General features: G+C 42.6%; 1 protein-coding gene and 1 long non-coding RNA gene across 2 annotated transcripts; one reads left to right on the forward strand and one right to left on the reverse strand.

Annotated features, from left to right (window-relative positions):
• Positions 1 to 132: 132 nt before the first annotated feature.
• On the forward strand, positions 133 to 17,603 carry aifm5 (apoptosis inducing factor mitochondria associated 5). Its single transcript, XM_061962957.2, has 18 exons — positions 133 to 220; positions 288 to 397; positions 481 to 590; positions 730 to 774; positions 862 to 943; positions 5,571 to 5,683; positions 5,777 to 5,863; positions 5,931 to 6,022; positions 6,119 to 6,249; positions 13,426 to 13,541; positions 13,615 to 13,686; positions 13,762 to 13,825; positions 13,889 to 13,965; positions 14,038 to 14,155; positions 16,580 to 16,678; positions 16,873 to 16,948; positions 17,027 to 17,131; positions 17,195 to 17,603. Exons 2-18 carry the CDS (start codon positions 289 to 291, stop codon positions 17,226 to 17,228), a joined length of 1,530 nt encoding a protein of 509 aa, XP_061818941.2. The 5' UTR covers positions 133 to 220; position 288; the 3' UTR covers positions 17,229 to 17,603.
• LOC133607904 (uncharacterized) lies at positions 16,210 to 19,303 on the reverse strand. Its single transcript, XR_009815462.2, has 3 exons — positions 19,161 to 19,303; positions 17,205 to 17,289; positions 16,210 to 17,129 (listed from the first exon to the last, which is right to left on the reverse strand). It is a non-coding gene; the product is annotated as an uncharacterized lncRNA (long non-coding RNA).
• Between the last annotated feature and the right edge of the window lie 4,143 nt (positions 19,304 to 23,446).

The following is a 23,446-nucleotide window of genomic DNA, read 5'->3' on the forward strand; positions in this document are numbered from 1 at the left end:
TAGGCTGATGAAGTGTGACAGTGAGACCGTGTCAGTGACAAACATGGCTGCCAACCAACCACGTGAGTCAACCGGGTCAGAACTTTTAGAGACTGTCACTTAGTTGATACTAGTTGTGTGTGTATTCAGAACCTCAGGACTTTGTAGACTCTGATCCAGAAGACTTGTCAGGGGAGCTGGTCCAGGCCGTGTGTCTTGAATCGGACCTGCAGGACGGACAGTGAGTGTCAGATGGACCTGAAGATTCTGTGTGTGCTAGAAGTGTGTGTGTGTGTGTTTTGTGTCAGGATGCTGGAGGTGGAGGTGGGTCACCACAGTGTTCTGCTGACCCGCACCGAGGGTCAGTACAACGCCATCGGGAACCAGTGCACACACTACGGCGCTCCTCTTAGCAAAGGTGAGTGCAGGTGAACACACATTTATGTGTAAATACATACAGTATGATTGTGTGTGTCTGTGCGTGTGTGTGTGTGTGTTTAGGCGTGATTTCGGGGCACCGTGTGCGCTGCCCGTGGCATGGCGCCTGCTTTAATGTGCACACTGGAGATGTGGAGGAGTTTCCCGGAATGGACGGTTTACCCTGTCACAAGGTGCACGTACCTCACTCACACACACACTCACACACACACACACACACACACACACACACACACACACACACACACACACACACACACACACACACACACACACACACACACACTTTTAACATATTTTTGTATCTTGAAGGTGATGATCCACAACAAAAAAGTTTACGTGTCAGTCAACAAAAAGGTGAACTGCTCCCACAACTTCTTTGTGTGCGTGTACATACGTGCTGACAAGTGTGTGTGTGTGTGTGTGTGTGTGATGCTGGTGTAGACATTAGAGCAGCAGAGAAGAATGAAAAAGATGGGGGCTGCGGTGTCAGGGGTCACTCACACCATGCTGCTGCTCGGGGGAGGTGAAACACACACACAAACACACACACATTCTTGTATTTGTTACCTTCTTGAGAGCCCCGAAAAATGCCTACCTCTTTAGGACCACCCTTTCTAGATATATCAATCAATGCAATGTTTATTTATATAGCCCTAAATCACAAGTGTCTCAAAGGGCTGAACACAAGCCACAACGACATCCTCGGTACAGAGCCCACATAAGGGCAAGGAAAAACTCACCCCAGTGGGACGTCGATGTGAATGACTATGAGAAACCTTGGAGAGGACCGCATATGTGGGTAACCCCCCCCCCCCCCCCCCCCCCCCCTCTAGGGAGACCGAAAGCAATGGATGTCGAGTGGGTCTAACATAATATTGTGAGAGTCCAGTCCATAGTGGATCCAGCATAACAGTAAGAGTCCAGTCCACAGTGGGGTCAGCAGGAAACCATCCCGAGCGGAGACGGGTCAGCAGCGCAGAGATGTTCCCAACCGATACACAGGCGAGCGGTCCACCCCGGGTCCCGACCCTGGACAGCCAGCACCCCATCCATGGCCACCGGACCTGTGTGTCTCCCCCTCCACAAGGGGTAGGGGGGAGCAGAGGAGAAAAGAAAAGAAACGGCAGATCAACTGGTCTAAAAAAAGAGGGGGCTATTCAAAGGCTAGAGTATACAAATGAGTTTTAAGATGGGACTTAAATGCTTCTACTGAGGTAGCATCTCTAACTGTTACCGGGAGGGCATTCCATAGTACTGGAGCCCGAATAGAAAACGCTCTATAGCCCGCAGACTTTTTTTGGGCTCTGGGAATCACTAATAAGCCGGAGTTCTTTGAACGCAGACTTCTTGCCGGGACATATGGTACAATACAATCGGCAAGATAGGCTGGAGCTAGACCGTGTAGTATTTTATACGTAAGTAGTAAAACCTTAAAGTCGCATCTTAAGTGCACAGGAAGCCAGTGCAGGTGAGCCAGTATAGGTATATATAGGTATATACAGTATAGGCGTAATATGATCAAACTTTCTTGTTCTTGTCAAAAGTCTAGCAGCCGCATTTTGTACCAACTGTAATCTTTTAATGCTAGACATAGGGAGACCCGAAAATAATACGTTACAGTAGTCGAGACGAGACGTAACGAACGCATGAATAATGATCTCAGCGTCGCTAGTGGACAAAATGGAACGAATTTTAGCGATATTACGGAGATGAAAGAAGGCCGTTTTATTAACACTCTTAATGTGTGACTCAAACGAGAGAGTTGGGTCGAAGATAATACCCAGATTCTTTACCGAGTCGCTTTGTGTAATTGTTTGGTTGTCAAATGTTAAGGTGGTATTATTAAATAAATGTCGGTGTTTAGTTTGACCAATAATCAGCATTTCCGTTTTCTTAGTGTTGAGTTGCAAGAAGTTAGCGGACATCCATTGTTTAATTTCATTAAGACACGCCTCCAGCTGACTACAATCCGGCGTGTTGGTCAGCTTTAGGGGCATGTAGAGTTGGGTGTCATCAGCATAACAATGAAAGCTAACACCGTATTTGCGTATGATGTCGCCTAGCGGCAGCATGTAAATACTAAAGAGTGCAGGACCAAGAACCGAACCCTGGGGGACTCCGCACGTTACCTTAACATAGTCCGAGGTCACATTGTTATGGGAGACGCACTGCATCCTGTCAGTAAGATAAGAGTTAAACCACGACAAGGCTAAGTCTGACATACCAATACGTGTTTTGATACGCTCTAATAAAATATTATGATCGACGGTATCGAAAGCAGCGCTAAGATCAAGAAGCAGCAACATAGATGACGCATCAGAATCCATCGTTAGCAGTAGATCATTAGTCATTTTTGCGAGGGCTGTCTCCGTAGAGTGATTTGCCCTGAAACCAGATTGAAAAGGTTCACAGAGATTGTTAGACACTAAGTGTTCATTTAGCTGCTGTGCGACAATTTTTTCGAGGATTTTCGAGATAAACGGAAGGTGGGACACCGGCCGGTAGTTTACCATGAGGTCAGGATCGAGGTTAGGTCTTTTTTTTTTATAAAGATTTGTATCTACAACATTATTTATTATATTATCATTATTATCGGCGGTCACTCAAACGAGTATGACGATCCTCCTGGTATGGGTGTATCCCTTTTTGGAGGATGCCTGTGCGTGACTTTGTTTTACGTGGGGAGACTGGTGCACAGACAGTCACCACACGGTCCTTGACAGAATCGGGTCAGGGTCCAGTGGCATGGAGTCCAAGACAACTGGGGACCCTTTTCTGCTGCAGCCTTCTTCCGCCATCGCAGCCGTTGTGGTAGTTCTTAAATCTACCGTCTTCCGCCTGCTCCGCCGTTGAGGTCTTCACCGTATCCCTGGCTAGGGGGCAGTCAGGTACTAGGCCTTTGCCAAGGGCCACCTGGGGTAACAGTAGTAAAGGGGTTAACCTCCTAGTGCCCCAAGACCCCATAGAGGAGCCTCCACTGCCGGATGCATGCCAAGGACAAATTTATTATATACATACTATGCAAATATAAAAAAGGTAAGCTTTTGGTAAATTTTTATTTTTTTGTTTGTAATTGGTTTTTAATCTGAATTATTTACTTCAAGTTATTACAGTATGTCTCTATATACATATTTTTTATTTTTTTATAAATATTATCTAGAGGGGGCACATTTCAATTTCTTAAACACACTTGTTATTACATATATTGGCCAGAGAGGGAGCACTTCAAATTTTTACACACACTTGTTATTTCATATGTTGACCAGAGGGTAAGCACTTTTAAAACCGAAACACAGTCAATTTGAAAAATCCCTCCTTTTTAGGACCATCCTAATTTTGATAGATTTCACCACCAGGGGTGCAAATGAGATCTCAATTTTTTGTAATGTGCTTAAGGCCGATGACAAATGAGTCACGGACCACAGATGGACCCTGCGCCGCACTTTGGGCAACCCAGCTGAAGAAGCTAACTGTTAACGGCCACTATAGTCTTAGTACCGTAGTGTATTTGTTCATCCTATGGTCACTTATGGGACGTGGGTTGTCTTACGTCAGCACCGGCCATCCAGCCATTTTCTACCGCTTGTCCCTTTTGGGGTCGCGGGGGGTGCTGGAGCCTATCTCAGCTGCACATGGGCGGAAGGCGGGGTACACCCTGGACAAGTCGCCACCTCATCACAGGGCCAACACAGATAGACAGACAACATTCACACTCACATTCACACACTAGGGCCAATTTAGTGTTGCCAATCAACCTATCCCCAGGTGCATGTCTTTGGAGGTGGGAGGAAGCCGGAGTACCCGGAGGGAACCCACGCAGTCACAGGGAGAACATGCAAACTCCACACAGAAAGATCCCGAGCGCGGGATTGAACTCAGGTCTACTCAGGACCTTTGTATTGTGAGGCACATGCACTAACCCCTGTGCCACCGACGTCAGCACCGGAAGTCGTAAAATTAGCTGTTGACATTCACGGCACCCGAGGGTCTTCTGAGATGACGCTGGCTGCTGCCAGCTCATTAAAATTACCGACTGGAAGGCGAGAAACACTTTATTTCAACAGACTCTGGCGCCGTACCTGTCGTCAAAACTCCAAAGACCGACTGCACAGTTGCACAATAAAAGCTCTGCTTTATCCTGCCTGCGCTACCAAAATAAGAGTCTCAGAAAGCTGGCGTGCACAAGCTAGCAAGCTACGGAGTTTGCCGACAATGTATTTCTTGTAAAGTGTATACAAAGGAGTACGGAAGCTGGACAAATAAGATGCCAAAAACCAACCACGTTCATGTGGTATTGGACAGAAGGAGGACTTTTTTTCTCCTCCATTCGAAAATGCGGACGTTATCAGCACCACTGTCTGATTACAATCAATGCAAGTCATCAGAATCAGGTAATACACCAACTTATATTCTTGTCTTCATGAAAGAAAGGAATCTATATGTGTTAAACATGCTTGTATTATCTTTTAACACCTTTAACTTATTAACAATATTAACTATATGTGTTAAACATGCTTGTATTATCATTAAACACCTTTAACTTGTTAACAATATTAACTATATGTGTTAAACATGCTTGCATTATCTTTAAACACCTTTAACTTGTTAACAATATTAACTATATGTATTAAACATACTTGTATTATCATTAAACACCTTTCATTTTTAACAATATTAACTATATGTGTTAAACATGCTTGTATTATCGTTAAACACCTTTAACTTGTTAACAAAAACATATATTTCATAAATAAGTAAATATACATTATATATATGAATGAGGTAGATCCCCACGACTTGATCAATTGAAAAGTAGCTCGCCTGCAGAAAAAGTGTGAGCACCCCTGCTCTATTAGATGCAATGGTTTTCCGTATTGGGACCATAATTTCGGTCCTAACTTGTTCAACGGTCCTCATAAGGAAGGTACTTTTCCTTGTTGGTACCTCAAGAAGGGTAGAAATACAAGAACACACACACACAAACAAACACACACACAGCTGTTGTGTCTTTGGGCAAGACACTTCACCCACTTGCTCCCAGTGCCACCCACACTGGTTTAAAAATGTAACTTAGATAACGGGTTTCACTATGTGAAGCGCTTTGAGTCACTAGAGAAAAGCGCTATATAAATATAATTCACTTCACACAGGTGTGGCGTCGCTGATCTGCGCGGAGACATTACGCCAGGAGAACTTTGGGGGGAGAATCGTCATGGTAACCAGAGACGAGCTTCTGCCTTATGACAAGACGCGACTCAGCAAGGTGGGAGAGTGACACAACAACGACACAACTGCAGGTACACAAGTGACCCCCCCCCCTCCCACACACACACACTCACACACACCCACACTCCAGGTGATGAACGTGGACAGTGAGAGCATCTTGTTGAGGAGGATGGACTTTTACCACAAATACGACATCGAAGTCCAGCTTAGGAAGGAAGTGAGTCTACTCCATGTTGTGTGTGTGTGTAGTGCACGTCACATGGACACTCACTCTGGCTGTGCAGGCGCTGTCTGTGGACACGGACAAGAAGACGGTGACGTTTGACGACGGCTCTGTGCAGCGATACGATCAGCTGCTCATCGCCACAGGCTGCAGGTGACAACAAACACACGACGGTTAGTGTGATCGCGTGCGTGTGTGTGTTTGTGTGTGTGTGGTGCACGTGAGTCAGCGCGAGTGTGTGTCGTGCAGAGCTAAAGGTCTGGATGTCTCCGGCATGGAGTTGGACAACATCAAGAAGTTGGAGACGCCAGAGGACGCGCGTCAGATCCACACCTCCTGTCTGGGTTGTGACGTGGTCGTCGTGGGGACCTCCTTTGTTGGTAAGAGCCGTGTGTGAAAACAACACCAACACGGTGTAGTGCATTGTGGGAAGAAAGACTCACTCAATCGAAGCGCTTCCGTTCAGTGGAACCTCGAATTACAAACAATTGGTTGTTGAATGGGTTCTGTCGGAGGCAGATATTTACATATATCTGAATTTAAGTTGTACTTCCATTTCTTTGTCATATTTGAAAACAGCTCGTGTTTTCCATTTCTTCTCTTGATGCTCTGTCAGCAAGTATACTGTGTGTGTTAACCTTGAGTTCTTTGGAATGTGTTTTGACTAGCATTTGTTTTGTCTGCAGAGATGGGACGAGAGAGAGGGTGGTGGGATCGGGAAGACAGACCATTTTGGGAGGCGCAATAGAATGTTCTAGGGTTAGACTGGTCTCAATCAATGTATATTGGCAAAGCTTTGAGAATATACAACAAAATACCTATTCTGTCTCTGGTGGTTTTTCAACTCAGCTTTAAGTGTCGGAAAGAACTTGGGAGCGAATTGTGACTTGAATTCCCTGGGAGGAACAACTTGTCCAAAACGCAACAGTTCGTAAATCAAAAAGTTTGTACATTGAAGCAAATGTCTCCATAAGAAGCAATGTCAACAATTGGTTCCAGCCTCGACAAAACCGTGTGTGAAAACAACAACATGGTGTGGTGCATTGTGGGAAGAAAGTCTCACCGCTATGGGTTTCAATCGAAGCGCTTCAGTTCAGTGGAACCTCGATTTTGTACATAAAAAAGTTTGTACGTTGAAGCAAATATCTCCATAAGGAACAATGTTAATAATTGGTTCCAGCCTCGACAAAAGTCCATATTTTAGTGAAGGTTTGTACACTTTGAACACAATATAAAGTGCTATACAGTACTTTATATCAAACAAACATTACAAAGGGTGATGGATCACTTCCATTTGTCAACAGGCCAAAACATGCTAAAGTGTGCTGTATGTGCTGCTCTGTCGACATGCACACACACACAGAACTCCCTTTGGTGCCCTCATTAATGATCAGAAATCACAAAAATCCTTCACAATCGTCTTGCTCCAATAGTAAACTTTTAGAAAAGCAAAATCCACCCACATTAACATTGGCAAGGAGCCGTCAGAGGGAGACGGGAAGGGGTGGTACCAGTCACGTGCGGTCACTGGGGGCGGGGCCTCACCTGCCATCATGGAAAGAAAAAAAATGTAAAAAGAAAAAAAATTAATTCAATTGTTATATGTATTCAGTGATTATACTATAAAATTATTTTCCATTTAACTTCACTAGTTTTAGATTATTTTTATTAAAAATCGCTGAATTTTCACATTTGCCGTTCAAATACTGAGAAGAGACTTGCGGTGAGTCAGCAGCCAGTTGAGGCACGTCACTCAGTGCCTCAACATGGATTGCGGACTCGGCTAACTGCTGGCCTGTTGTGCAGTGAGACCGTATTGCTATATGAACTATATTACACATTTCCATGGTTTAGTTAGCTGAGGTATATAATGTACAGTGTATTTTGTCAACAACTGTATGTGTGTAAAGTATTTCTTGTGCTGAGCAATCATACAACTGCTGCGAAGACGCACTGTGTGAGGCTCGCAGTAATCCCGCATCCTGGTGCCGAGAATGCACCCCCCGACGGGAGCGCCACACCAACCAAAGCCCACACCCAAACCCTCCGCGTGCAAGACCGAATCCACCCAAAAAAAGTCACTTAACAAGAAGCCAAAAAGTGCAAAAACAACAATGCTCGCGCCGGAGGAGCCGTGAACGACTGCAGGGACACAACATTAGGTACACCTGCAGACTGCAGCACGGATTTCATATTTCATTCATTCACAACTCCTCCAGCACGAACACCACTGTTCCCGCACTTATAAGTAAAGGTAAGACCATAATAACGCTTTTTTAATTAAATGTGCTTTTTTGTGTGCTACAGTTTGTATGTGTAAAGTTAAAGTTAAGTTAAAGTACCAATGATCGTCACACACACACTAGGTGTGGTGAAATTTGTCCTCTGCATTTGACCCATCCCTTGATCACCCACTGAGAGGTGAGGGGAGCAGTGGGCAGCAGCGGCGTCGCGCCCGGGAATAATTTTTGGTGATTTAACCCCCAATTCCAACCCTTGATGCTGAGTGCCAAGCAGGGAAGAATGCTGGTATGAGCTTTTAAACATAACCCGTTAACTGCTGCCAATCAAATGGTGAATAAGATACTCTTTAGGGTTCATATGTTTGTAAATCTGACTGTGATGAAGTCAGTGCCTCACCAGCCATCAACCTCACCGCACGTCACTGGGTGGTACCCACAAAAACCTTGAAAGACACAATAAGTCTGCTCTGGCATATTTTCCAGAAAAGTCTGATCTCATCACAAATAAAACTTGTATTTGTGAGCGCCATTAATGTACTTTTATTTTTTAACTCCACAGCGATTCCCCCCCTTCTTCTGGTCTGTTGTCTTGTTGGGAGTCATATTGAGTTAGCAAAATGGACAAAGCTTGTCAAAAGGCGAAAAAAATAAGAGAAAAGGCACACACGCTGAAGCACATAGAAGTGACTAGTGTGTACTGGCCAGCAAGTGATGTGGAAGGCTGCGCCTACGCAACAACGCTGTGCCCTGCTTTTTGTCTGCAGGTGCGACACAAAATGACTGACTGAATGAAGTCGTCGTACACAGAGACGTATTTGGCTGCATCTAAAAGTTTGTAAATGGAAAAGTCCGCAAATAGAGAGATCCGTAACTCGAGGTTCTGCTGTACTTCTCCATATACATATACATACATATATGTATATACACACACATACATACATACTAGAGATGCGCGGATAGGCAATTATTTAATCCGCAACCGCATGACAAAAGTCGTCATCCATCCGCCATCCACCCAACCAACATTTTATCAAAACCACACCCGCCCGCCATCCGCCAGTTGTTATATATCTAATATAGACGATGCAAGGCATTAGTGAGGTTAGAAAGCTTTTGCCTGTTAAAGAAAGGAGACTGATCCAATGTAGCAGAGACATTCAATGCGTGATAATATTATTTATCATTATTATAGTATTATTGTCATTTCCATTAAGAAAGTGTTGACTATTGTTGCCAATGCCCTCAGATCAGGAGTGCGTTCCTCACACTTTTTGTGATAGAGTGATTGGAGCACATACTTGTTGGTCAAAAAAAACATTCATGAAGTTTGGTTCTTTTATGAATTTATTATGGGTCTACTGAAAATGTGACCAAATCTGCTGGGTCAAAAGTATACATACAGCAATGTTAATATTTGCTTAAATGTCCCTTGGCAAGTTTCACTGCAATAAGGCACTTTTGGTAGCCATCCACAAGCTTCCGGTTGAATTATTGACCACTACTCTTGACAAAATTGGTGCAGTTCAGCTAAATTTAAAGTTAAAAGTTAAAGTACCAATGATTGTCACACACACACACTAGGTGTGGCGAGATTATTCTCTGCATTTGACCCATCACCCTTGATCACCCCCTGGGAGGTGAGGGGAGCAGTGGGCAGCAGCGGTGGCCGCGCCCGGGAATCATTTTTGGTGATTTAACCCCCAATTCCAACCTTTGCTGGTTTTCTGACATGTACTTGTTTCTTCAGCATTGTCCACACGTTTAAGTCAGGACTTTGGGAAGGCCATTCTAAAACCTTAATTCTAGCCTGATTTAGCCATTCCTTTACCACTTTTGACGTGTGTTTGGGGTCATTGTCCTGTTGGAACACCCAACTGCGCTCAAGACCCAACCTCCGGGCTGATGATTTTAGGATGTCCTGAAGAATTTGGAGGTAATCCTCCTTTTTCATTGTCCCATTTACTCTCTGTAAAGCTCCAGTTCCATTGGCAGCAAAACAGGTCCAGAGCATAATACTACCACCACCATGCTTGACTGTAGGAATGGTGTTCCAGGCATTAAAGGCCTCACCTTTTCTCCTCCAAACATACTGCTGGGTATTGTGGCCAAACAGCTCAATTTTTGTTTAATCTGACCACAGAACTTTCCTCTAGAAGGTCTTATCTTTGTCCATGTGATGTCAGATGAAACAACAATTTAGATGTTTGGCCACAATACCCAGCAATATGTTTGGAGGAGAAAGGTGAGGCCTTTAATCCCAGGAACACCATGTCTACCGTCAAGCATGGTGCGACACAAAATGACTGAGTGAATGAAGTTGTCGTACACGGAGACACACGGTTTCCACACAAAGGTATATTTGGCTCCATCTACTCGCATTTTTCCGACTATAAGTCGCAGTTTTTTTCATAGTTTGGCCGGGGGTGCGACTTATACTCAGGAGCGACTTATGTGTGAAATTATTAACACATTAGCGTAAAATATCAAATAATATTATTTAGCTCATTCACGTAAGAGACTAGACGTGTAAGATTTCATAGGATTTAGCGATTAGGAGTGACAGATTGTTTGGTAAACGTATAGCATGTTCTATATGTTATAGTTATTTGAATGACTCTTACCATAATATGTTACGTTAACATACCAGGCACGTTCTCAGTTGGTTATTTATGCCTCATATAACGTACACTTATTCAGCCTGTTGTTCACTATTCTTTATTTATTTTAAATTGCCTTTCAAATGTCTATTCTTGGTGTTGGGTTTTATCAAAAAAATGTCCCCAAAAAATGCGACTTATATATGTTTTTCCCCTTCTTTATTATGCATTTTCGGCCGGTGCGACTTATACTCATACTTGCCAACCTTGAGACCTCCGATTTCGGGAAGTGGGGGGTGGGGGCGTGGTTAAGGGCGTGGTTAAGAGGGGAGGAGTATATTGACAGCTAGAATTCACCAAGTATTTCACATATATATATATATATATATATATATATATATATATATATATATATATATATATATATCTACATCCTGAAAATATGCAAACAAAACTGTTTAGATAATTGATACTTCAAACTTGCATAAATAAATCTTAAGGAATATAACATAACTTGGCTTCTGAGAGCTTCAAAATGTAATGAATAAAATGCTAAAGTTGCTGATAAACAAGCAATTATTTTAATAATTAAATATGGTCATTTTAAATGAATTATTATGATAATTCAAAATTAATTATTTCAAATATGTTTATTTTAATGTATAATTCTATGGCTGGATGTAATAAGGAGTCAGAAAAATACAAATAAAAATACAATTAATTTTAGCAAAATATAGTAAAAATGTATTTCGTTTTTTTTTTTTAAATTAATAAATATATTTATTTTTAAGTAACATAAACATAATAATACAATTTCTATCTAGTCTGGATGATTTAGTTCTTGTCACCCTGTTGTCCTCCCGTCGCGAAAAAAAGGCTGTCCTCACTCAGGTCCGCATGGAGCTGGAGGGGGCGTGGCCTGAAAATCGGGAGATTTTCGGGAGAATATTTGTCCCGGGAGGTTTTCGGGAGAGGCGCTGAATTTCGGGAGTCTCCCGGAAAATTCGGGAGGGTTGGCAAGTATGCTTATACTCCGGAGCGACTTATACTCTGAAAAATACGGTAAAGGTTTGTAAATGGAAAAGTTTGCAAACAGAGGGATTTGTAAATTAAGTTCCGCTGTACTTTGCGAAATGGAGTGCACTCAAAACGTACACAATGTTGAGTGCAAAGGGGTGGACACTTACCAGCCTCGCCATTTTGGCTCTATAGCAGGTGGCGAGATTCAGTACTAAAAAGAAGAGAAGAAGAAGTGGGTAAATATTGCAATGCAGCGACAATAATGGATTTGGGACAGCACAACACAATTAAAGTGTGCACACTCAGGAACTAAGTACACAGTAATTAGTGTACTTGTGGTACTTGGAGAAGGGTCCCACTTGAGACGTTTCCATGTGCACCTCAGCAGAGGTGGGTAGAGTAGCCAGACATTGTACTCAAGTAAGAGTACTGTTACTTTAGAGATTTATTACTCAAGTAAAAGAAAGGAGTAGTCACCCAAATATTTACTTGAGTAAAAGTAAAAAGTATGTTGTGAAAAAACTACTCACGTACTGAGTAACTGATGAGTAACATACACACACATATCATATATATATATATATATATATATATATATATATATACACACACATACATATATATATATATATATACACATACACACACATATATATATATATATATATATACACACATTTATATATATACATGTATATATACATATACATATATATATATATATATATACAGTATATAATTTATATTTATTTATTTTGCCGTTTTTGTTTACATGTTAAAGGCGTTTTAATGAATATACATGCATGTTTAACACATATAGATTCCTTTCTTTCATGAAGACAAGAATATAAGTTGGTGTATTACCTGATTGTGATGACTTGCATTGATTGTAATCAGACAGTAGTGCTGATAGCGTCCACGTTTTCAAATGGAGGAGAAAAAAAGTTCCTCCTTTCTGTCTAATACCACATGAAAGTGGTTGGTTTTTGGCATCTTATTTGTCCAGCTTCCATATTCGTTTTTATACACTTTACAAGAAATACATTGGCGGCAAACTCCGTAGCTTGCTAGCTTGTTTGCTCTGGCTTTCGGAGACTCTTGTTTTGAAAGTGCAGGCGCGATGGAGCGGCACTTTTATTGTGAAGACAGGAACTGTGCAGTCAGTCTTTAGGCTTTTGACGGGATGTACGGTTGAAATAAAAAAGGGTCTTTTTTCCTTCACACTTTTGATTGATTGATTGAAACTTTTATTAGTAGATTGCACAGTACAGTATATATTCTGTACAATTGACCACTAAATGGTAACACCCCAATAAGTTTTTCAACTTGTTTAAGTCAGGTCATGTGACCGCCTGGCTCTGTTTGATTGGTCCAACGTCACCAGTGACTGCATCTGATTGGTGGAACGGAGTGAACGTCACCAGTGACTGTATTTGTTGAAACGCAGGCACTATGACAGACCAAAACAAACAAAGCGTGCATTAACAAATCGATAAAAATTAGTAGCGAGTAGCGAGCTGAATGTAGATAAAAGTAGCGGAGTAAAAGTAGCGTTTCTTCTCTATAAATATACTCAAGTAGAAGTAAAAGTATGTTGCATTAAAACTACTCTTAGAAGTACAATTTATCCCAAAAGTTACTCAAGTAGATGTAACGGAGTAAATGTAGCGCGTTACTACCCACCTCTGCACCTCAGGCATGGAGGTGGCGTCCTATTTGGTGGACAAGGCTTCCAGCATCACGGTAATCGGCAGCAGCGAGCTGCCCTACCAGAACACGCTGGGACCCGAGATCGGCCGAGTCACCATGACGGTGAGCACGACTCAGCACAATGCGTCACGTGACATCAAAGCAAAGCCTGAGTGAGGCCGTGTGGATCCGGCAGATGTTGGCCGAGAAGAACGTGAGCTTCCACATGAACGACAACATCAGCGAGGTACGGGGCGTGCACGGAAAGGTACGTCATTGCTCACCTTAGCTGCAGGGGTCCCCCGTAGGGGCCGCGTGTCACCTGTGTGCCTGCTCCCTGAAGGTTAACCAGGTGGTGCTGAGGAGCGGAAAGGTCGTCCGAGTGGACATTCTGATCGTGGCTATCGGTACGTTGATTTCAATTCGCACTTCGGGACCGCCATCGCGGACTTCCTCTTCTGTGCCTGCAGGCGTCGTACCGAACTCAGAGTTCCTGCGAGGAAGTCCCATCAAGTTGGACTCCAGGAAGTTCGTACATGTGGACAAGGTCAGCCTCAGGTCCCTAATGATGATGATGATGACGATCTTCCCTCAGCTCAAAAAACGTTCTCTCCCACAGCACATGCGTACCAACGTGGACGGCGTGTTCTGCGGGGGCGACGTGGCCACCTTCCCCCTGACTATGGCGAAGGACCGACGCGTCAACATTGGACACTGGCAGATGGCGCAGGCGCACGGTGATGAGCAACGTGCGCGTGTTTGACGTCCTGATGATGAGGATGAGTGTGATGATGGTATGAGGAGGATGAAGAGTGTGATGATGGTGACTGAGATGATGGTATGATGTGGATGAGTGATGATGATGAGTGTGATGATGATGATGATGATGATGATAATGTGTTTTTTTTCCGGGAGGATAGCAGATGATGATGATGATGATGATGATAATGTGTTGTTTAGGGAGGATAGCAGATGATGATGATGAGGATGATAATGACAATGATGATGATGATGATGACAATGTGTTGTTTAGGGAGGATAGGAGATGATGATGATGATTATGATGTGTTGTTTCGGGAGGATAGCAGATGATGATGATGATGATGATGATAATGATGATGATAACGTGTTGTTTCGGGAGGATAGCAGATGATGATGATGATGATGATGATAATGATGATGATAACGTGTTGTTGAGGGAGGATAGCAGATGATGATAATGATAATGATGACGATGACAATGTGTTGTTTAGGGAGGATAGCAGATGATGATGATGATGATAATGATGATGATTATGATGGTAATGATGATGATGATAACATGTTGTTTAGGGAGGATAGCAGATGATGATGATTATGATGATAATGATGATGATTATGATGGTAATGATGATGATGATAACATGTTGTCTAGGGAGGATAGCAGATGATGATAATGATGATGATAATGATGATGATTATGATGGTAATGATGATGATGATAACATGTTGTTTAGGGAGGATAGCAGATGATGATGATTATGATGATAATGATGATGATTATGATGGTAATGATGATGATGATAACATGTTGTTTAGGGAGGGTAGCAGATGATGATAATGATGACGATGATGATGATCATTAAAATGAAAATGATGATGTGTTTAGGGAGGATAGCAGATAATGATGATGATAATGACAATGATGACGATGATGATGATGACAATGTGTTGTTTAGGTAGGATAGGAGATGATGATGATGATTATGATGTGTTGTTTCGGGAGGATAGCAGATGATGATGATGATCATTAAAATGAAAATGATGATGTGTTTAGGGAGAATAGCAGATGATGATGATGATAATGACAATGATGACGATGATGATGATGACAATGTGTTGTTTAGGTAGGATAGGAGATGATGATGATGATTATGATGTGTTGTTTCGGGAGGATAGCAGATGATGATGATGATTATGATGATGATGATGATGATAATGATGATGATGATCATTAAAATGAAAATGATGATGTGTTTAGGGAGAATAGCAGATGATGATGATGATAATGACAATGATGACGATGATGATGATGACAATGTGTTGTTTAGGTAGGATAGGAGATGATGATGATGATTATGATGTGTTGTTTCGGGAGGATAGCAGATGATGATGATGATTATGATGATGATGATGATGATAATGATGATGATGATGATAACATGTTGTTTAGGGAGGATAGCAGATGATGATGATGATTATGATGATGATGATGATGATGATAATGATGATGATGATGATAACGTGTTGTATAGGGAGGATAGCAGATGATGATGATGATTATGATGTGTTGTTTCGGGAGGATAGCAGCTGATGATGATGATTATGATGATGATGATAATGATGATGATAACGTGTTGTTTAGGGAGGATAGCAGATGATGATGATGATGATCATTAAAATGCAAATGATGATGATGTGTTTAGGGAGGAATAGCAAATGATAATAATGACAATGATGATGATAACATGTTTTTAGGGAGGATAGCAGATGATGATGATGATGATGATGATGATAACGTGTTGTTTAGGGAGGATAGCAGATGATGATGATGATGATAATGATGATGATTATCATTAAAATGAAAATGATGATGTGTTTGGGGGGATAGCAGATGATGATGATGACAATGATGATGATAATTAAAATTAAAATGACGAAGTGTTGTTTAGGAAGGATAGCAGATGATGATGATGATGATGATAATAATGTGTTGTTTAAGGAGGATAGCAGATGATGATGATGATGATGATGACGATAATGACAATGAAGATGATGATCATTAAAATGAAAATGATGAAGTGTTGTTTAGCAACAGATGATGATGGGTTGTTTAGGGAAGATAGCAAATGATGATGATGATGATGATCATTAAAATGAAAACGATGTGTTGTTCAGGGAGGACAGCAAATGGTGATGAATAATGATGATGATGATGATGATAATGAAAACAATTATTTGTTTTTCAGGGAGGACAGCAGATGATGATGATGATGTGTCGTTTAGGGAAGATAGCAAATGATGATGATGATGATTAAAATGAAAATGATGTATTGTTTAGGGAAGATAGCAGATGATGATGATGATGATGATGATAATGACAATGATGACGCGTTGTTCAGGGAGGACAGCTGCTCTCAACATGCTGAAGCAAGACTCTCCTGTCAACTCTGTCCCGTTCTACTGGACCGTGGTGCTGGGAAAGACTATCCGCTACGCAGGTTGGACATCTTCATCTTCTCATCATGATGGAATAATAACTTGAGAGAAATGAAGTGAGATCTCTCCATGATGGCAAGTCCACCCCTTAAGTGGTTCACAGCAGCACGGTTGAGCGCCCCCTAGCGCCAGGGAGTGTATGAAAGGTGTAGTTCCATGCTTGTCAAGACTGTCACTAGCTGTGTTGTGAGTGCAGGCTACGGCGAAGGATACACCGAAATAGTCATGAAAGGAAACTTTGAGGACAGGAAGTTCCTCGCGTTGTACATAAAGTGAGTGCTCAACACACACACACACACACACACACACACACACACACACTTTTTACCGTGATGTGTTTCCTCGTGCAGGGACGATGAGGTCATAGCGGCGGCCAGCTTGAACTATGACCCGGCGGTGTCTGCAGTGGCCGAGAGACTGGTTTCAGGACGAGTCATTACCAGGGACGAAGCTCTGTGAGACAACACACACATTACAACACGGACACACACGTAGACAAACACACTTGTCTGTGTCAGATCTGACGACCTGAGCTGGCTGCAGTTGTCCTGACGGAGGCGCCCCACCAGGTCTTCGCCAGGTGGACTCAGGTCCCGCACGGACTGGATGGAGACTGAAAAGACATAAGCGCGCAAACAACACATACCTCACCTTTGTACAACTTTGTGGTCGCACATCTTTGTGGAACGTTCCACTTCAGGGACGGAGGTCGTCACTTTTGTCTCCGAGTTAGTCCTCTTTTTTTTTTTTTTAAACCTAACACACTTTTTAACTGCACGCCCCTCCCCCAACACTCAGGGCGGGGTCAGAGATGTGTAGAAGACAACTCTTGGTATGATTGACAGTCCTCAAGTCATTTCATTTTATTGTCCAATTATTATTATTATTTTTAATGCTGACTAAAAAAAAAAAGCAACATTTTTTTCATTGAATCACTTCTGTAGACACTGTATTATTAGGTTCGTATATGAACAATTATTTCAAAAATATGATTAGCTTGAATTAATTTGCTACATTAACAATCCCTGACATATAAGAATAGATGTTCCTGAATATTTAAGATTGTTAAAAATAAAATGTTGACTATGAAACTGCCTGCTTTGTTCCCAATCAAAGTAATTATGTATTTAATTATCAATAAAACATCAGTACTAGAGATGCGCGGATAGGCAATTATTTAATCCGCAACCGCATCAGAAAGTCGTCAACCATCCGCCATCCACCCGATCTAACATTTGATCAGAACCGCACCCGCCCGTTGTTATATATCTAATATAGACGATGCAAGGCATTAGTGAGGTTATAAAGCTTTTGCCTGTTAAAGAAAGGAGACTGATCCAATGCAGCACAGACATTCGCGTGCCACGCTGTCACGACCCAGACGCACACCAGTGCGCAATCATATGGGAGCGCACCTCCAAGCGCGTCTCGCTGCCGGCGACGGCCGGGTATGGGCCCGACGCTCCAGCGCCATCCATTTTCAGGGCTAGTTGATTCGGCAGGTAGGTTGTTACACACTCCTTAGCGGGTTCCAACTTCCATGGCCACCGTCCTGCTGTCTATATCAACCAGGGTGAGCCCCACCCCTTTCGTGAGCGCACTGCGCGCGGAGTGACCCCTGTTACGCGCCCCCGGCAACAGGGGTGGCGGGCAGGTAAGCTGCGCGGGCGGAGCGCGCGGAGTGACCCCTGTTACGAGTCCCCGGCCACGGGGGTGGCGGGCAGGTAAGCTGCTTACCTGCTGCGCGTGACGCCGGCCGCGGCGGGGTGTCGGTGCGGTGGGCGCGGTGGTGACCCTGGATGTGCGTCGGGCCCTTCTCGCGGATCGCCTCAGCTACGGCTCCCGGTGGGGCCCTCTCGGGGGAAGGGGCCTCGGTCCCGGACCCCGGCGAGGCGTCCCTTCTCCGCTCCGTAAAAGTGTCCATCTCTTTTTTTTTTTTTTTTCTGTTGTGGCATATGCAGCAGGTGCCTGCTCGTTTTTCGTATGTGGGTAACAACATTTAACGATGTATATATATTTCCGAATTGGTTTAGCTGCCACCCGCCTGAATCTATTTAAAATTTAATTTTTTTTTATTTCAACCGCCCGACCCAACCCGACCCGCGGATAAAATCTAATTTTTTTTTATTTCATCCGCCCGATCCGCGGATGATCCGCGGACTCCGCGGTTGTGCCCGCAAACCGCGCATAATCAGTACTGTTTTTCAGTGTCTTTATTTGCTTCTTCTGCCCCCTACCGTCCAGCAGTGGTACTGTCAAGGTGGACATGAAATGTTGTCCGGACTCTTTCCAGAAGGATTCTAAAAGCAAAGCGCTGTAGGCGAGTACTGTACATGCTAAGATATTTGAAGAAAACATTGGCGCCTCAGCATGGAATAAAACATGTTTATCTAATAATTGATACAATTGTATTTGTATTATTATGATAAAAACAAGCTGGCCCCACAATAGCGCTTGATATTGCAATGAAACAAGCTTGATTACCATGAACGTCCTGTGGGTGCTCGGGTCATGTGACTCCTCCGCATGCTGCTGATTAAGTGATCCACAAGAGGAGCCAGTCCTGCTCACAGACTGTCTGGGCTCAAAATTGGCGACGTCCCTGCAGCGAGCGCCGATGCCTGCTGCACTTCTTGCTGGGCGACATAGCGCCGCCTCCTGTTGGCCCGGTACACCTCCAGCCTCTCCTCCTCCACCTGGGGGTCCTCGGCCGCCTCTTCCCACCTCAGACTCTCCCTCGCCTGTGCGCTGAGCTCGGCCACACGGGACACCCTTATGGCGCCGCTTCTTCTGCTCGCCGACAGCTCTTTGATGGGTTTGTCTGCGGGGGGCCGGTCCTTGCTCTTCTTGCAGGCCACACGCAGCTTGGATGTTTGACCTCGGGGCCTCGGGCACGCTGGCATCAGGGTCAGGTGCACGGCCTCAGGCGGCTTGGCTACAGACAACGTCAGTTGAGAAAAATGTGATTAGTGACGTACCTCCATTATGGACTTAAGGAACTTTAAGAACTGTTCATTTAAACAATATATTTTTTGTTGTGTTTTTCTATCAAGTAAAGTAGTAGTACCATATTTTTCGGAATATGAGGCGCACTTCAAATCCTTTAATTTTATCAAAACTCGACAGTGGGCCTTATAACCCGGTTCGCCTAATGCATACCTGCCAACTTTTGAAATCAGAAAAACCTAGTAGCCAGGGTCCAGGGGCCGCAGGCCCCGGTAGGTCCAGGACAAAGTCCTGGTGGGGGGTTCAGGGGGGCGACGCAAAATGATTGATTGCATTCAGACAGGTTAAAATGTTGCTAAAACCATCACTTTTCTATCAGTCACAGTGACTTTTCAAAACAAAAATATTACAGCAAAAATCATATGGGTTGATTGACATGTTTATTCTGTAAACTAACTTCAATAGTTTGAAATTATTTTGACAGTTAATGCCAGTTATCCTGTCAACCTTTCACAAGACTTCAATTTGTTAATTGAAAGTATAAACAGTATAAACACTTTTTACAGTAAACAAATGGTAAAACAGTACTAAACAATTCCATTTAAAAAAAAATTGGTGTCATTATTAACTTTCTGTCCAAGCTTGTATAATCTACTGCCTTGTTCAATTGTAAAAAATATTCTGTGCCTAAAATTCACATTTCTATCACAATTATCATACTGTAAACATGGTAAGCTAACTTCATTAAAATTAATAGTCCTGTCAATAGCATGGAATTACAATTCAAATGCAGTTTTTTTGTAAGCCTTTCAAAAGAATTCAAAATATGAAAAATTAATGAAAATTAATTGAAGCCATCAGACACTTGAAAAGTGGCACATGACATCTCTAATGTAATCATTTTAACTTTTCAACAGAAATAGCACTGCAAAAATATTAAGGACATACTTCTGTATTTTGGTAGTTATGCTGTCAACATTTAACAAGATTTCTTCAACTTGGACTTGAAAGCATAAATAGTATAAACACTTTTAACAGTATAACAGTACTAAACAATTCCAATAGATAACATTGGTGTCATTACCTTTTTGTGGCTAAAATCCAAATTTACGTTGAAAGTTTTCCACTTGTATCGCTAGCAACGGCATTAGACTTGTGTTTTTTTGTCCCAACGTGGTCTTTTACATCGCTAATTCCTCCGTGTCCGATCGAAAAATCTTGTCTGCACAAGGTGCAATTCGTGTAGTTTTCACCCTTTTTGGAAAGGATAATTATTCCCGGATAGGCTTTTGAATATTCTTCACGGAATGACTGCAGTTTTCTTTTCGGTTTAAGACTCGTTTGCGATTTTTCTCCGGCTGATTCCATGATCGTTCGCTCGTTTGGAAACAATGGGCAACTGGTGCCTCGTGCTTGGCAGCGGTGCTATAAATAGCCTCGCGCATGGCATTCGGAATGGCTCGATAGGAAGTTACGGGAAGCAGTGTCGATTGTCATTGTTGTTACGCGATTTCGTGAATAAAACTTAAAAAATTTTTTTTTTTTAATTAATGAAAAACCGTATTTTTTATCACTGCAACCGTAACCCGGAATAGGTTGATGAAAACCGTACTAATTACGGGAAAACCGGAGTAGTTGGCAGGTATGCAATGGCTTTATCCTTTTAACATTGGGAACACTATAATAATTCTGCCCACGTTAATCAACATTAAACTGCCTCAAGTTGTTGCTCAGATTAAATAAAATGACTAAACTTTTCTTCTACATATAAAAAGTCCAACATTAAACAGTTTCAAGTCAACTCATCCTGTAGTTGATTTTTATTATGTAAATGTTATATTTGTATCAACATGTGATAGCAGGGACCCTGCCATTCAAAACTAGGCTGCTGCATTACTAATGATTAATGTAACTATAGCTGAAAACATGGTACAATAGCAATAGGAGAGACTATTCATCCCTGAACACCATGGAGTTCATGTCGGCTTAATGATGCACTTACATTATTATATCAACTATCACAGACAGAAACTCTTCATTTAACATAATGTCCTTTTTTGCTGCTTCAACACAGCTCAATCAACACAGAAAAAGGTAAAGTGAAATAACAGACAGACAGGGCTTTGCTGTCCGTAACACACACACACCGCAAAATGAGCTAACGTTACGCTAAAAGCGAATTAGCCTTCACCTCAAGCCAGGACTGCGAGCGAGCTGAGCTGCCGTTTATATTTCTAGAAAGTCAAGGGGCTCATAGTGATGTTACTAGTAGTTGACTGGGAGGTGTTTATTATAATTTGGGGAGAGTCCGCTGCCTGATGCTTACCTGCTAAACGCTAAGCACTGACTACATGCGCTCTGAATACGCACTGCTGATTGGCTGTTACCGCTCTGAATACGCACTGCTGATTGGCTGTTACCGCTCTGTTTGTAACTAATCAGATGGTTGTGTGGGTGGGACAATGCTGGGTGCTGTGTAGAGGACTGACAGAAACAGAGGCAGAAGGAAGCGGAGGCGGCTACTTATAATGTTCGTGTGGAAACTCGTTCGGTACACCTCCGAACCGAACCGAAACCCCCGTACCGAAACGGTTCAATACAAATACACGTACCGTTACACTCCTAGTGCTTACTGACCTCAAAGTTATTTTATTTGGTACATGGTGAAATAATAAGTGTGACCAGTAGATGGCAGTCACACATAAGAGATACGTGTAAACTGAAATATGAGTCAAGTAAACAACACCAAAATGTTATATGTTCCATTGAAAATATAGAACCGTAGACACGGCGCTCAAAAATCCATCAAAATGTTTTAGTACGACTTTGAAGCCGCACCGCTTGATGGATTGTACTGTGCTTCAACCTACGAGTGTTATCATGGTCTGTGTATAAGGTAAGACCTATTATCTGGGGTTTTGTTTCGCAATATTATGCAACTTTTCTTATCTTCTGGTACCTGCTGATCTGTATTTGGGATCTGCATAAGTCCTGAAAATTTGCGCGAGTCCGCCTTTGTAGTCTGTGGCGACGCCGTAGTCGATAAGCTTCTTCTTTTTCTCTATCTTCTTGTTATGGGACATTCATCCTCCGCTGTTGCCATTTCTAATATAAAGTAGGGTAAAGTTCTTACTTATATCTGTCGGTAAACTTGCCATGAAAGCGCTAAAACATACCGGTGTAGTGAGTTTACATTATTCACCCAAGAAACTTTAGTTATTAGAGAGTTCCGGTCGGACGGTTTTTCACGAGCTATTGCACTAGTGAGCCATGGATGAGGAGACACTGCTCCGTTTTTGATTTAAGTAAAGTCTGAATGTCATTAAAACAGTTAGCTCCATCTTTTGACACTTCTTCCACTCCCATCCTTGCACGCTACACCGCTACAACAAAGATGAGGGGGAGAAGACGCTGTCGAAGGTGAGCCACGTAAATAAGAAGCGACATCCTGAAGCGACTGTCAGAAAGCGGCTTGAAGATGATGTGTAAAACATCATCTATGCAACATTTTGAGCAAAGAACCACCATTACATGTTATGTAGACCACAAAGAAGTGTTTTAGATTTAGAAAAAATATATATATAATATGACCCCTTAATGTGGTCCAGAACGGGCCTGGAAGTCTGAACGTTACGCAAGCAGGACATCAGGCTGCAAATGAGCAACATGTGGAATATTCCTAATTGCTGAGTTATGGACTATGACGGCGGCTGACTCATGAAGTCTTGCAGTGATTACATAACTGGAGTCTGGTGCGCCGAATCTACAGTCGTTTTACAGCAAATGACTGTCCAGCACCCCCTGCCACCCCGAAAGAGAAAATG

This window comes from Nerophis lumbriciformis, linkage group LG09, assembly GCF_033978685.3.
Source record: "Nerophis lumbriciformis linkage group LG09, RoL_Nlum_v2.1, whole genome shotgun sequence".
NCBI classification, from domain to species: Eukaryota; Metazoa; Chordata; class Actinopteri; order Syngnathiformes; family Syngnathidae; genus Nerophis; species Nerophis lumbriciformis.